General features: G+C 40.2%; 1 protein-coding gene across 2 annotated transcripts in view; it reads right to left on the bottom strand.

The window, feature by feature from the left end:
- The window catches only part of ELMO1 (engulfment and cell motility 1), a 310,028-nt gene that overhangs the window by 98,106 nt on the left and 197,028 nt on the right, over positions 1 to 14,894 (bottom strand). For both annotated transcript variants that reach the window (XM_080338933.1, XM_080338932.1), the window contains one exon: positions 11,450 to 11,586. In XM_080338933.1, coding sequence (XP_080195059.1) covers positions 11,450 to 11,586 — 137 coding nt within the window. The remainder of the gene's footprint in view (positions 1 to 11,449; positions 11,587 to 14,894) is intronic.

Raw genomic sequence — 14,894 nt, 5'->3', positions numbered from 1 at the left:
AACAAATCTAGTTCCTTCACATTACCCTTGAATGCCATGTGCTCCAGCCCCCTTAATCACCTTGGTGGCCCTCTGCTCCATTACATCAATCTCTCCCCATTGCTGGGGCACAAAACTGGACACAGTCGTGCAGCTGCCACCTCACAAGTGCCAAGTTCAAGGGAATAATCCCCTCCTTTGACCTGCTAGTTATGCTTTGGCTAACATACCCCAGCACACAGTTATGTCCACATCACACATAGGCACACTGCTGACTCATCAGCACAGCGACCATCCTGCAAGCAAACAACTGCAATTATATTTCTAAAACATGAAATTAGTATTTCTGAGTCCTTAGTTTGCATTGGCAATCACCCATTCTCAGCTTGCTGTGGTGCAGAAATTAATATTGAAGCCCTGGCCATGAGAAAAATCAATACTAGATACTGAAGTGTTACTCTAGTACTAAAATCAAGAGGTGTAGAGAAGGAAATTAGAATCATCAAATTCTTTAAAATGATAATAACTAAAGCAAATTGAGCAGCTATGAAACATCCTGTTCTCTGGAGCTTAAAAGCAACATGGCAATAAAAATCCCCTAACCCATGCAAAGCCAAATAAGTTTTATGGAGAGATTTTCTTTCTTTTCTCCCTAAGTAGAACCACCAGTTTAAAGACTCTGCTTTAGCTGTTACCTTAAAAGATTATACACAGTGAAGGGCCCTTTAGGCCATGTATATAACTGAAGCCATTGCACACATTCAGTTCTTTCTAGCTGAGGTTTATCTCCCAGATTGGTGGAGATAGGTCTTTTCTCTAAGTAAAATAAACTGTGCAGTCCACTGCATGCAGAATTAGGCTAGATAAAATAAGATCCAGTTCTGTGCCATCCTTATTAAAATGTTGTATTTACGCCATTGCTAGTGAGGAAGACTTTTTTTGTCCATATAGCTACATTTTTGGGAATAAGAAACAGATCTATGGATGTAATTTTTACTTTAAAAATTTAGCAATATCTTTCATATTTCTACCACTACTGAAAACACATCACTGCCAGTAACCCCCATCCTGGCTTCACAAACTGACTTCCAATATTCTAGGAACTCAAAAGGTCCTTTCTGATCTCTTGACAGGAGATGTGGCTGTACAAGGTAGGCAGCAGGTATTCCAACTATAGAAAGTGAGAAGAGTCATTAACACCCTCCATAAGACAGGTGGAAGCGCTGTATGAGCCATGCTGTTGCTCCAAGGAAAGGTGACAGGCAGAAGGGAACACTGAGGGCACAAATCCTTTTGGAGATCTGAGTATTGAATAGGGAGAGAGGCTAGAGAAACTTCACTTAGAATAGAGAGAGAAATCCAGCAAGATTTCTGCATCCAGTCACTAGTTCTTACATGTGCTTTTTTAAAAAAATCACATACAGGCCTCAAAAAAGAAGTTTTGGAAGGAATCTGAAAATTTCAACAGCTATGACATTACATCCTTCATCTCACAAAAAGAAGGATGTTCAATTTTTCTACTTGGTGACTTTTGAGATGTTACTTTCCCTATGAAGGTCTGATCAATTGCTTCTGAAGAAGCTGACAGTGTAACAATGATACAATGAGATCTGTAGTTTCCTCTGGACTCTTAGTTAAGTATAACAAAAAGTTCTAGGCAGTTTTTAATATTCAAGCAAAATGGATACAACTGCAATTTTTAAGTTCTTGCTGCTGATGTTTCCATATCAGCAACACAACGAAGATCAGCCAGTTTCCTCAAGACAGAAAACTGATGCTTGAAATATGAAGATACATCTCTGGAGAGAAGAGTTACCAAAAAATTTGAAGCATGTGTAAGCTATTTCCCCAGATGCTTTCACTCTTACAGACTCAGTCTTGACATTCTTGATGCAAGAATGGTTCTTGAGCATTTAATTTTCATGGTCCTAGTATGAATATCTTCAACTGATATGGCAAGATCTTCAATCAGCTGCACTAATGTATTTTTCAAAGATTCTAACAAAGAATTTGGTCTTAGTTTCTTCACCTGTCTCTGGTGTTTGGGATAAAATACTTACATGCTATGAAATCTCTTTCCACTCCTGCACTCAACTTATAAGCTTCCATCTTTCATAAGTATTACTGAGGGCCTTGCTTCTCTGCTTGTCATGACCAACATATAATAGTACCTTGAGGATCTGGGAGGGAGCCTGATAGGGTTTAAATTATTTTTCAGTCATCAATAAATCCACAACATTTTTCATATGGCTATTGAAATAGACAGTGTAGAGGTGAAAGAGAGGAAAAAAAAAAGGGCCTTATCACTTTCAGAGGCACACACAACACTTTCCATCCTCCAGTAAGCTATTTTGCTCTCAATGGAGAAGGTTCAGAACCCAAGTTACACATCTCCGCTTCACTATCATTCCCAAGTAACAACTGCCCTTGCGCTGGTCTCAAGCCCAAATATTCTGTAGGGCAAAACCTGACACTTCCTTCAGAAAGTACAGGCTAAATCCCTCACCTCCCACCCTCCTCCTTCTTCCCACTCATCCAGCCCCTGGGAACGTTGTTGTTTGTACATGAAGGCCCATTTTAACCTGTGATCATCACTTGTGAAAGCTTCACACAGCCCGTGCAACACTAAATCTGCCATAGCTGCCCTACCACTGGTGCCCAAGGTGACCCAGGGAAAGGCCGCAGAGGCAGGTGCCTGTGTTGTCCCTGTGTACACGGTGCACACACGGTGTGAAACAGCTGCTGTGTGTGAAGTAAAGAAGGGGAGAGCCCCTCCGCACCCACGTATCGTCTCTCCCTCTCCCTGCCAGTCTCCATTTACACGGGTGCACTGGGTAACAGGATTGTTTTTGGCAGATGCCGGGCAGTTACCTCATGTGCTAAAAATAGAGACAGGCAGCAGCAGTGAGTGACTGGCAAATGCCTTTTTAAGGGTGACTGACGTATTCCACCAAGACAATAGGCGAGATGTAGATTGCAAACAATGAAGGACATTTGTATAAGGACAGATGAGATAAACACAACAAAGCGCCCTGGCTTTGCTTAGGAGACACGTATGAAAGATTGCTGCTGCTCTTTTCAACCACGGTGCTATTTAGATTACAGTTACTTAAAGTGAACCAACAATAACACGAGCTCTTCTGCTACTCTAAGAGAGGCTATAAAAATCTCATTGTCAGCTGCATCATTCATCAGGATAACCTCATTTCAACTGAAACAAAATCTCTAAGACATCACCTCCCCCCACCCCCCTTCTTTCCCTTTTTTATTTGCCTATAATAAGGTCCATAGTCTGGGGAGCTCTTGGGCTGAATTCCATGCATTGTGATTCACAAAATGAAAATCTGGTATTATATGCCCACTGACATTCACATCAGCAGCAATTCATGCAGCAAAAACCCATATGCCATGCACCTCTGATTTAACTGTACTACAAACACATATCCTAGAAAGAAGAAACAAAAACACAGAGACAAGGGTGGTTCCAAAGATCTGATTATTATCCACACTTTAAGACAGGAATGACAGGGGCGATATCACAAAATACGCTGTTTTGGTGACAGTTCCAGTTAGGTCGTATCATTTCCCTCAGCAACCAGCACACTGTATATGCAAGCCAGGAATTCTTTCCCAGTGCAAAAGGTTTCTACAGAGTACAAAAAAAGCAGTTAGCACAGATAACCTACACTCAGTGTTTCTCCTCTGGTTATCAGGCTTTCCACTCAATCATCTTTTTGAAGGCCAAGATGTTTATTGGTTTGATCAGCACTCACAGAGATGAAAATGAAGAGCACTTTGAAAATATGAAGAACCAACAGTTGTAAAAATTGCCATCTCCAGGGTGTTAAGCAGACCTGTAAGTGTTCTACAGTAACACACTGACTTCATTAGAAAGCTGGGGGATAAAATCCTCTCTGCCAATGACGGCTGGGTTTTTCACAAAGAAGAGATTTCACTGCTGAAACCGACAGCGACTTTCATCACTGGAGAAAGGATAAGACAAACAAGTTTCTGACCAAGGAATGGATTATACTAAAATACTATATTTTTTTTTAAGGAACAGATGTTTTGTCAAGACATCCCTTCCTTTCCTTGCTTTTTGCTTGAAGAATTCACCTCTTTGTTAGTGTACCCATCCTGGCATACGCTAGGCAGAATCAGGCAGAATTTCAGCTTTAAAATACTTTTCCTTTTAAGCCTATGCCCTCCATGAAATCATTACATATGTGATCACTGGAGAAGGATAGTTCAGCTAGGATAATAACTAGATAATAACTAGATAATAACTAGATGTGACCCTGCTACTAAAGATTTTTGAAGCCTTCTGGTAAAGACAGAAAATAGTAAAGATAGTATTTTTAATGAAAAAAAAAATCTTTGAACTAGAAAAGTAGTTCTTAAGCTACAAAGTACAGAAGATGGGCAAATACTGCTCCTTACTGTTTCATTATCCAGTCTAAGTACTTAAATGTATACTTTTTTAACGTATTTGCATTCTTGACAATGCTATTTAAGATCGAAAAATTTTCAAAAGGAAACAATCAAATAGATTTTAAAATGCAATACTCCAGCCCATCTGAGCTTGACAGTCCCAACCTTTGGGGTATGAATATTTAAATTTAGATCTGATTTTTACAGACTGATGCCTCAGTAAGTGGAAGACCACATCTTAAGAGTCTTAAACACTCCTCCTCAGGTTCTTGCAGCCAGAAGCAGCAGATGAGTAATAAACTGGCTTTGACAAATGCAGTGGGACACATTTGGAGATCTGACAGGTGTAGATAAATGCACAGAGACGGACAAGACTGAACAAAGCCATTCCCAAGTGAGCAGCCGATGCAAGAATAAACTTGCAATATCCAGGCTACAAAAAGTGTAGAGGGAACAATGACCAAATGCAAGGGAAAGGTCTTAAACAGGGTCTCCCTACATTGCGTTAAATTGCACTGCTTAAAACAGGCCCTTCTTGAGGAAATGGTTCCTAATGGAACAGAGCTGACAACCTTCCTGCACCCAGTTATGCTCTTCCAGGAGATTTCCATTGTATTTCGAGGGTGATTCTTTTCTTCAATTAAAAAAGCCGCATTTTTTGTATAAGCTACGCAGCAGATTTGCAAAATGTTAATTGCTATACTTTTTCATAAATTCATGCATTACACAATTAATGATATAATATATTTATAGAAATTATCTGTTTCCAATAAAAGTTAATAATGTGCTAATGGCCTCAGGTGTGAAAATGTGGAATTTAATTTGTGCTAATCTGCCTAAGCCTGGGGAATACTGAATTCAGTCTATGTGAGAATAATTTATTTGTGGTATCCCTGACTGATATAAACAAAGCACTGCCAAGGGAATGTGCAATAAAGCTAACAGAGAGGGGCAATCATTCCACTATCCTGGCGTTTCCCACAGGTAAATGCAAACAGAACAGCCTTTCAAAGCTTCTCTCAAAAGAACCTAAACTCATCTGGTGAAAAAACACCCATAAGAAAACAATAAATGCTTTGGAGAGCATCTCTGAAGAGCTATTTGTCATCCCTTTCCCTCCTCATCATTGAAAGGAAAAGCAAGGGACAGACAGATTTACAGACTGACCAAAGAATTCTACTTTCAAGTTTGTTTGAATCATCTTTTTTCCTGTTCGAGGTAATGGTTCTTTCATGCTCCTGGAGCTATCATTTGCCATTCTCCTGCAAGCATCCCTGTGAGGGGGTGGGAAAGAGAAGCACAGACACAGAGGAAAGCACCACTTTCGGGGCTGCTGCTGCAGCTGTGACGGGGTGATGGAGGATGCTGAAGCAAAGGGCCAGATGTCCCAGTTCTGCTTTTGGCCCCACTGCTGCTTTACCGCCAAAGCACTTGAGCTCTAGGTGCCTCTGCCTCCTTCCTGTTAAAAACAGGTTTATCAAGACTCAGCCAACTCTGCAACAAGCAGAAAAGTGCAGAATATTTTTAGTGCCACTAGAGGGGATCACTTGAGCATGCTAGGAAACCTGCTTCTCCTTTAGGTGTGTGGTAAAGCCCTGCCGGTTCCAGGCCATGCCCAGAGCTGCCATGGCAAGGACTGGCACTAGGACAACCAGGATGCAGCCTGGGGGACATTTCAGACAGGATCTGTGCACATTCTGCTTCTGGAGTCTCCTCGATTTGCAGAGGACCCAGCAGAGGCAGTGACAGCTCCTCTGTTACATTGCTGCTCTGACCCTTTCCAAATGACCCTCTATACCTTTGCTTCCTTACTGGTAACTCGCATTATCTGTTGGTGGTGCTAGCCAATGACGCATTCCCATACAAAACACCGCTCACACAAGTACACTCTTTTAAAGCCTGTCCTTGAACACTTAGTCATATTTTGAATGCAGCCTTGCACAATTATTCATCCTACAGCTGCTGAAAGCATGACAACACTAGAGAAGCTGAGAAACCTGTGGCATGGCATTTCCAAGCCGCCATCGAGCAAGTAAATGGTATTTTTCATTTTTATGTTATGCTTGGTTACCTTTCCTGTTATCTTGTCACAGCGCAAGGAAAAATGTTCACAGGGTCTGAGCATGAGCAATAAACATCTTCTGTGGTTATCAAACGCCTCAGTGTTTGCTTTGGTATTTAATTACAGGACTCAAGTAGGGCATTTCTTGTTTGCATCTGCTGCCACTGTGAACAATGTCTACTCCACTGATTACCACACAAGACAGTTTGTTACGTGTATACCTGTCAGTGACATATATTATCGTCTTGCTGAGCAGATCCCACTCCTGCACAAGGATTCAGTGCTGTGGCTTGGTGTGCTGCTGAAATAACCAAACACCACAAATACAGTTGTGCACGGTACCCAGGTCTGCCACTCTGAAATGAATGCTAGCATTATCAAAATGTTGAAACCAGAGGTTTTGGCGGTTTTCTGATAATGTTTTTCTTATTACAAAATAAATTAGTGTTTTATACTATGATGATCTTGAACACATGGCCAGCAGACAAAATAAATTGAGTTATCAGTAATGAGAAAAATGCATTGGTAGCATCATTAGCCAACCTCATCCCATTTTCCTACCCCTTAAAACTGTAATTTCAGTGAATGTAATAGATTTTGATTTCAAGCACCATACACCACATGACTTAGAAAGTTTTTCAGTTTTGGTATCCCCTGCTTAACTTCAGCCATGTTGAAATGACAATCTGTGTTTTGTTATGACTAGCCATTTTTGGCCATCTAAATACCTAAGAGCAGCCATCATTTTGCCCATTCTCTACAAAGCAGCTTCAAAATCATGGCCAGTGAATCAAATAATTTTACCTTTTTCCTTGCACACTGGGGCTGGAAGTATTACTATCATTTTTTATTTATTCATTTTAAATTTTTTTTAAGATGGCACTACACTAGGCACAGAATTAGCAAACTGTTCACATTGTTCTGCAGGTCTAATAAGACAAGCCATGGCTGGCCCTGCAATCAAAAGAATCCATTTGCTCACCCTTCTTCCTATTAGCATTTGAACTTCACATGTACAAAAAGTAGCAGACTGAAATCCCTGGCGAACAGAGGTAAGAGGATAATCTTATTCACTACATAATGTCCTCTCTGCGGTCTCCTTGTCTCATGAGAAATAATATCTTTTAAACGACAGCAAGATAGCAATCTCAATGTAAATCTGCATTGGGGCAACAGAGCTACATTTACTTAAGTACACCTAGTGAGGATCAATTAAAAAAAAAATTCTACTGGGACTATGCTTTCATTTAGGCCCACAGAAGAAATTTTACAGTGGGGCAGTTACCTTGAATTCCACCTACTATCATGATAAAAATAAACAAAAAAGCCCCAATTTAAGTACATCTTAGTCTGTATGGCAGCAGGGCCTGATTACCCTGAGCAGAGTGCAGGTAGTTGGTCCCTATGTGACGGAAAACTGACTGATGGGCACCTATTTAAATGAACACACTGGTGATAAAGGTTTCTAGATGCTGGAGTGTGAGATAATTCGCTCCAGCTGTCTTACAGTCAGAATCGACTCCAAAGATCAATACTCAATGCTTTCTCCTGCTGCAATAAAACACATAGAATTATGTAAAGCATTACAAGACAAGAGATTATATTTTCAAGATTATAAGAGACAAGATTATATTTTCAAAGTCATAAACCATGCTGTCTGCTCACAAATGACTGCAAAGGACAGAGTTTGTGAAGCGTCCTTTGATCATCTGTAGCATCAAAGAAAAACAAAAAGGTTTCAAATGGAATTGTTGCCACTTGCATGTCTAGCTATCCAACTGCATCTTAATTTCTCTAGAACACTCACCAGACATGAATTATGTATGTCTTAAAATGTTGTAAATGCATAATAAAAGCTTAGCTGCCTGACTGAATTATTCTATTCAGGCATCTACCAGTATATTGAGAGACTGTAAAAAAGGTTTTAGGTCTGACAGTATCATACTATCACCATAGAGATCCAAGGAGTTTTTTATAATGTAAGAGTTGACAAAAGGTGTCTGTTTTAATGAATAAAAATCAGAGAGACAAATCATGAGATCACAAATGCTTCACTAAAACACCATAAAATCCTTCCAACTATGAGAAAAGTGCTGGGTTTTGGTGTTTGTTTTTGTTTGGTTTTGTTTTGTTTGGTTTTTGTTTTGTTTTGGTTCTTTTTGTTTTGTTTTTTATTTTCTGTTTTTAAGCTTTAAAAATGAACAAAACTATATGAAATCTCCACAACATGAACTGAGGAAACACGATAACACAGTATGCCATTTTGTCATCAAAATGAAGTTTTAATTTAATGCTTAAAAAACCCTTGAGAACCGGCAGTGAAACCTGAGGGGAAGTATTCAATCACTTCACTTCTTTCAGCACCTATCATTCTGCAATGCAGGAGAGGAGGAAATAAATCTCTATAAGTGCATGCAGACCTCCTACAGCCCCTCAGTGTACAAGCTATTGTGATTAATCAAAAGTTTAAAATTAAACAAAAAGCTCAGTTTCTTCAATTATGACTAAAGATCAAAGCAAGTGGATTTGCTTCTTAGCAGAATCTCCATGTCTCAAGACCTACCAGCCAATACACTGAGAGATTTTGGAGGAGGAAGGGAAGAAGGAAGAAAATTAATGATCCCATCAGCCAGGTGGGTAGTAAACCGTAGCAAAGTGGTGTTTCATCCATTACCATGACAAGTTATTGAAACCAAAAAATAGTAACACAAAGAGAGGATGAAAGATAATTTTTCCACAGTAACTAAGCTATTGCATCTTGTGAGACCTGCTTCTTCCTCTTCAGTCCTGGAAGTAGGGGGTGAATGTTCCCTGGGTCCACGTGGCCTTCGTCTGCCAAATTTTTAAAAGTAACTTTTCTTTCAAAAGAAACAAGTACCCTTTGCACACAAGAAAAATGCAGAAAGAATACTAACATGCTGCAATCACCAAAGCCTCTTACCAGGTAGGGATTTAAAATGGTGTTGTTCAGTTTGGTAAAGCCATCAGCACTGGCAGCTGTCATCCACCAACCAGATGGGTAAACCTTGAGTACCACTATATAATGTATCATCCCCCACAAATCCAGAAGTGCTTCACAAGCCCACACAACAACACCGTTTGCTTCACTCACAGATCCCCCTTCAGACATTTATTAGCTGAGTAATGCACATCACCACCACATGCCAATTGCAGTGGATAAGAGCACAAAAATCTTATGACTAAAAGAAAGGATTTAGATAAGCAGAGCACAATTACTGAACTGTTAGAAATGAGAGTTGGAACAGTTTAGTATTCCCTCCTTTTTACAAAAACAGGTACAAAATCAAGAGTGATTTCTGCAGGCAAAGATCCTGGGTTCATCTCTCATGCACAACAGTGCGACCACCAGAGACAATTCCTGGTGGCATGATGGCAGATGTTTCAGATTTGCCTCATGGAGTTGAAAATCACCTATGTTTTCAATGATACATGCTGTAGGACCCATTGCCCACCTTGATGAACCTGCAAGAGCTGCTGGGTGAAGTCACAGGATTTTCAGCAACAGAAAACACAAAGCACAAACTAGTCAGACCAGAGAAGAAACTCCTTGATCTTCCATGAAGCTCCATAGCAATGTCTAGCACTGAAAAGTAAATGTTTTCTTTTTAGGGTGAACTGGGCTGTTGCCAGAAACAAGGGTATTATTTCCTGAATCCCCTATGACTACTAATAATATTCCAACTCAAGTTGTGGGAATTATGTACACAAATCCTTCTTCTAACAAGACAGAAGGCCTGTAAGTAATAGGCAGTTAATACATGTTTTTAAAAACAACCACATATTAGTAGTAGTCTTTAAAATGTTGTTGCTTTTTTAAGCCCTTGATTTTAGGTTTCTACACTGTTCAGTGACCTTGCTATTGCTCCTTCTGCACTCCTGGACCATTAGGTAAGAGAAGCATGTCAGAAATTCTGTGAAAGAATAAGACTCTAGGTCATCTAGCTAACAGTACACGTTCTGGGCTTCCCTCCTCTCTTTTGCCAGGGCTCTGGTACGACCGGCAACTATCTCACCTAAAAGAACTCAACAAAGGGTATTCCACACTGTGTCCTAAAGATTCACCTTCGTTCTGCAGTTGAAAACAGACATTTAGACCACTTCAGTATCAGGTAGTTCCAATGAGAAGTTAGGCATGATCATTCTTACTAGCTCTCACATAACATCTGAGTCTGGTGACACAGTGCAACAGTCTCACTTTTCGTTCTTAACCAACAGCTCTGTAACCAACCTCTAGTCTCAGGGAGAGGATCAAGATCTAGTCAAAGGATCCCAACAAAGATAAGGATGCCAGCTGGCCACAAAAGCACAAGTTTGTCATTCTTACAAAATCCCAAAGATACATTTCAGCCTCCTGGTAAGTCAGACAGTTAAAACAGGATGTCTAGGGCCCTTTAACACAGATGGGCCTTTTCTCCATAGCCTTGCTGATAGGCAGGAGATTGGCTGAAACTTTCAGAACTCTGTCTTACAACCAAAAAGGTTCAATACTGAGGGTTTGTTTTGTTTCGTTTTAGCAGGCTAAACCGTACAGCACATTGTCATGATTGTGTCCACTATTGAATATTTTATCACTCCAGTGCTCATATGAAATGAAAGGAATGTACAGAACTATCACTGCAGTACTCTCTTTGCATTATTTACAACCTTAGAAGCTACAGCACTTCAGCATAATATTGCTAACATAAAAAGGCAGAATTTCCCCTCAAGCCAGGTTTTTAGTTTTGCAGTCTGCAGAGCAACGTGATGGAAAAAGGTCTGTGAACCACTCTTACACATCCCATCCCCCAATCCCACTTTCTAAATGCTGGTTCTCTGATGTGCAGAGAATTTGCACAGATGAAAACTCCACAGCACTCAGCAGAAGTGGGATCAGTAAACCTCTGTGCCTCTGGGGAAGAACACATGGCCTTGTTTCACTATCCTGCCCAGTTATTTTCACCCCACACTTTTTCTTGCCTTGTTAAAGTCCTCTGAAGTTGCCCTCATCTCCTTCCATGTCTTGTTCAGGAGCTGAATGCAGATACAGAAGAACTCCTCAAACGATCTATCGTGGGTGAAGAACATGGGATGGAAATCGTTGCAGGTCTCACTGGCTAAAAACAGAAAAACAAGTAAGGTGGAATAAAACATGTACAGGCAGGAGCTCAAAAAAATAAACATAAAATACAATCAACCACAAAATTTAGAAAACACTGTAACGGAGAAGAATCCCAGTTCTAGTAGCAAAGGATGTCAAAACATTATCTTGAAAAGTCAGATTTGGTCAACAGTCTTAAAGATAATGAAATATTGTATAGAGCCTGTCTGCAGGAGACCAGCAGCAAGAACAAGAGGAAGCAACTACCTGTTTGCCTGAATATTCTCTCAATGGGTGTTTTGTTTGTGACACGTTTTGTTGTTCAGGCTGAGACAGAAAGACACAGGGAAGGAACACAACTCTCCTCATCAAAACAACAGCCTTCCCCACTGCTAACAGCGTGTACCATATTGCCTGCTGAGAACCAAACACCAAGCCCCATCCATCAGTCACAAAACAGTATTAGATAAATGTAGACACTGAAATGTGAAGCTCTGCTGACACAGCAGATGATCTACCGTATTGTACATGGACATACCACAGTGGTAACCAGAGAAATCTAGACAGATACATAGATGAGAACGTAACCGATTAAATTTGTTCTTTGAAAATAACTGGAAACAAAAGAAATGGATCTTCTGTCATCTGTCCCTTATCTGCGAAGAAAAAACAAACCAACCAACCAACCCAAGGAAAAAAAAAAAACAACTAAAGAAAAACCAAACCAACCCCAAACTATATATTTTTTAATCAAAGACCTGCTTTAAGGAAGGAAAAAATACAAGAATACTATAATGATGTTCCCAAAAAGGAAAACTACATTTTGGCAAGACTGTTGTGAGTATCCTTGAGTGATGAACGGCTTTTAAAATACTAAGGGCTGAAGCAATGCTGACCCCTGGGCACATCTGAGCAACCTGGGAACAGAAGGGGTGTTATCAAAGGACTGGAGAGGATCTTTAAAGGCTTCCATGACTTGAACACCCACATCAGCAGGCTGCATATTAATGTTCTTAAAAAGCAAACAAAAGTCAAGTTGGCTAAACCTTTCTGCATGTACCCAGTCCTCAAACCTCTCAGGTTTGGCTTTCACCTCTGCATGAGTGCTCCTTTGGAGTTTTCTGGCAGTCACTCACATGTACATCCAGCAGCACCTTCCCTCACTTCAGGATAAAACTGCTGCTGCTCAGCCAAGTTTCCTCCTCTGCAAGAATGGTAGATTTATCAAGCATTAGGATAAATCACCCTTTTCCTTAGGCTGGATCACTGTCTGACATCTGCTTTCTCTCAGTGGAACTGGATAAATCAGAATTAAGACTCTTTGCAGGAGAGTGTGAAAGGCTCAGACAGGCTGATCCCCTGCATCAGCTGCAAACACTTGGTCCTGGTACGTCTTCTAGCCACAAAGCCACCCATTCAGCATGTTTAGTTACCACTGCTGCACCAGTAGCTCTGCCAAAGCAATGTGAGTTGTGCTTAGAATCACCTGAACCCTCAAAGAAAAGGGGATTCTGATCTTTCCCAACATTCAGTATTCCAATTATAAAACAAAACTCTGAAGCTTAATTGTAAATTTGAAGCTTAATTCTAATATCAGATTTACGAAGATCTAATCAACTCCTCAGCTACGTAGCAAGGATGAGAGTTAATTTTGGAGCACAGGTTTCATTCTAATCAAATAAACTCCATTAGTCAAAGCAGACACCTATATTTATAAGGCACGACTCAATCCCTTTAAAAGAATAAAATGCCTCAGGCATGATTTTCAGAGCACCTTCAGCTTCCATTAATTCCACTGGAGCTGCAAGGGCTCAGCACTTCCAATAATCAGACCTTCAGCCTGTAATAATGTCAGAGACACAACAAAACAGATTCTCAGAGGGCACTTGTCTTTAAGTCATCAAATACTATAATGATGAGAAGAAATAACACCAAGCAGAATAATGCAGCTGGTACCTACGCTGTATAAATCACAGCACGAAACAAGGCAATAACCCTCAACACACACTGGCCTTTCTGATCCTGCTCAGAGCCTGAGCTTATCACTGCTCCTGCTCATAAAAATCAATAAATCAAAATTAATGGAAAGGCTAGGGATTCTCAGAAACTTGATCTAGCTCATGCTCCTTATGATAATCAGTCCCAAACCATATCTATTATGCTGGCTGTTCTGGACACAGAATCAGAGGTGCCACTTCCCTCCACCCCCCCTTTTTTTTTACTAAGTAGGCAACATACTGTGTTTTATGCCTTTTTGGTCTGAAAACAAAAGAGTAAAAATCATTGTTATTGACATAAATGGAGAAAGTTAGGCTTATTAGAAAGTGGGATCAATGTCTTAAAGCATAACACAAACCCTAAGAAAAATTCAAAATCAAATGATAAACAACTTCCTCAAAATTGCCACCAGCATCCAGACAGTAGAGGGGAAAAAAAATCCATACTTAACTTCAAGGGTACCTATTTGTATGTCTCAAAAATTCTATCCAAAATAATATGATTCAATGGAAAAATCACAAAAGAAGCACACGAGGAGCATTTAAATTACAACATATCTACAGGCTGCAGCTCAGGTCACATGTATGTTGTGCTCAAAGTGTTTAAATACCTAATGAAAGAAAACCCTTGTCCTGATGCTTGCTTTCTCCTTTTGACAGGTAAGATGAGCATGAAGGAAAGTCAATACCGTGTTACTAGTGGTTTCCAGACCAGAGTAAGACCGAGTCACAACCTGTGGTCTTACCACATGCTCTCCAGCCCCAGGTCAGCATCTCCCATATCAGAGCACTGCCTGTCTCTGCAGAGTGGGCACATTTAGAGGCTGCTCAGTTTTACTAATTTAAAACTCCTTGGATTTATTTTGTCACTAACTTGCAATATGACTAGTTGTAAACTGAAGCAGAGGTCCGGCATTAGAATAATTTGGTTGGAGACTTTCTTCATAAAAAGAGTGCACTAAATTCCTGCCCTTAAGCCCACCACACTCTAACCTTCATTTTTAGAAGCAAGGACTAACCACATTTATAACCACACAAAAAACACACGCGCAGCTGCAACGCAGGGACACAAATCATCATGATTATTTAACAACATCATCAAGTTTTAATTACGCCTTTGTGAGATCACCTTCGAAAGGCAAGTCAAATATGTCTGGCCCACATAAATCAGGTGAACATCTTGTTGATTTTCCTTTCTTGGCACAATTCTCGGAGCTGTAGATCAATGTGTCATCTCTTAGGATTCAAATAGTCCTTCAAGCTTCTAGCTGATCTATAGCTGTGACTTTGAGGAAGAAGCTTAGTTCATTTCTCATCATAAACTGCA

Source organism: Nesoenas mayeri, assembly GCF_963082525.1.
Source record: "Nesoenas mayeri genome assembly, chromosome: 2".
Lineage (NCBI taxonomy): Eukaryota > Metazoa > Chordata > Aves > Columbiformes > Columbidae > Nesoenas > Nesoenas mayeri.
This window is presented reverse-complemented; position numbering and strand designations above follow the sequence as displayed.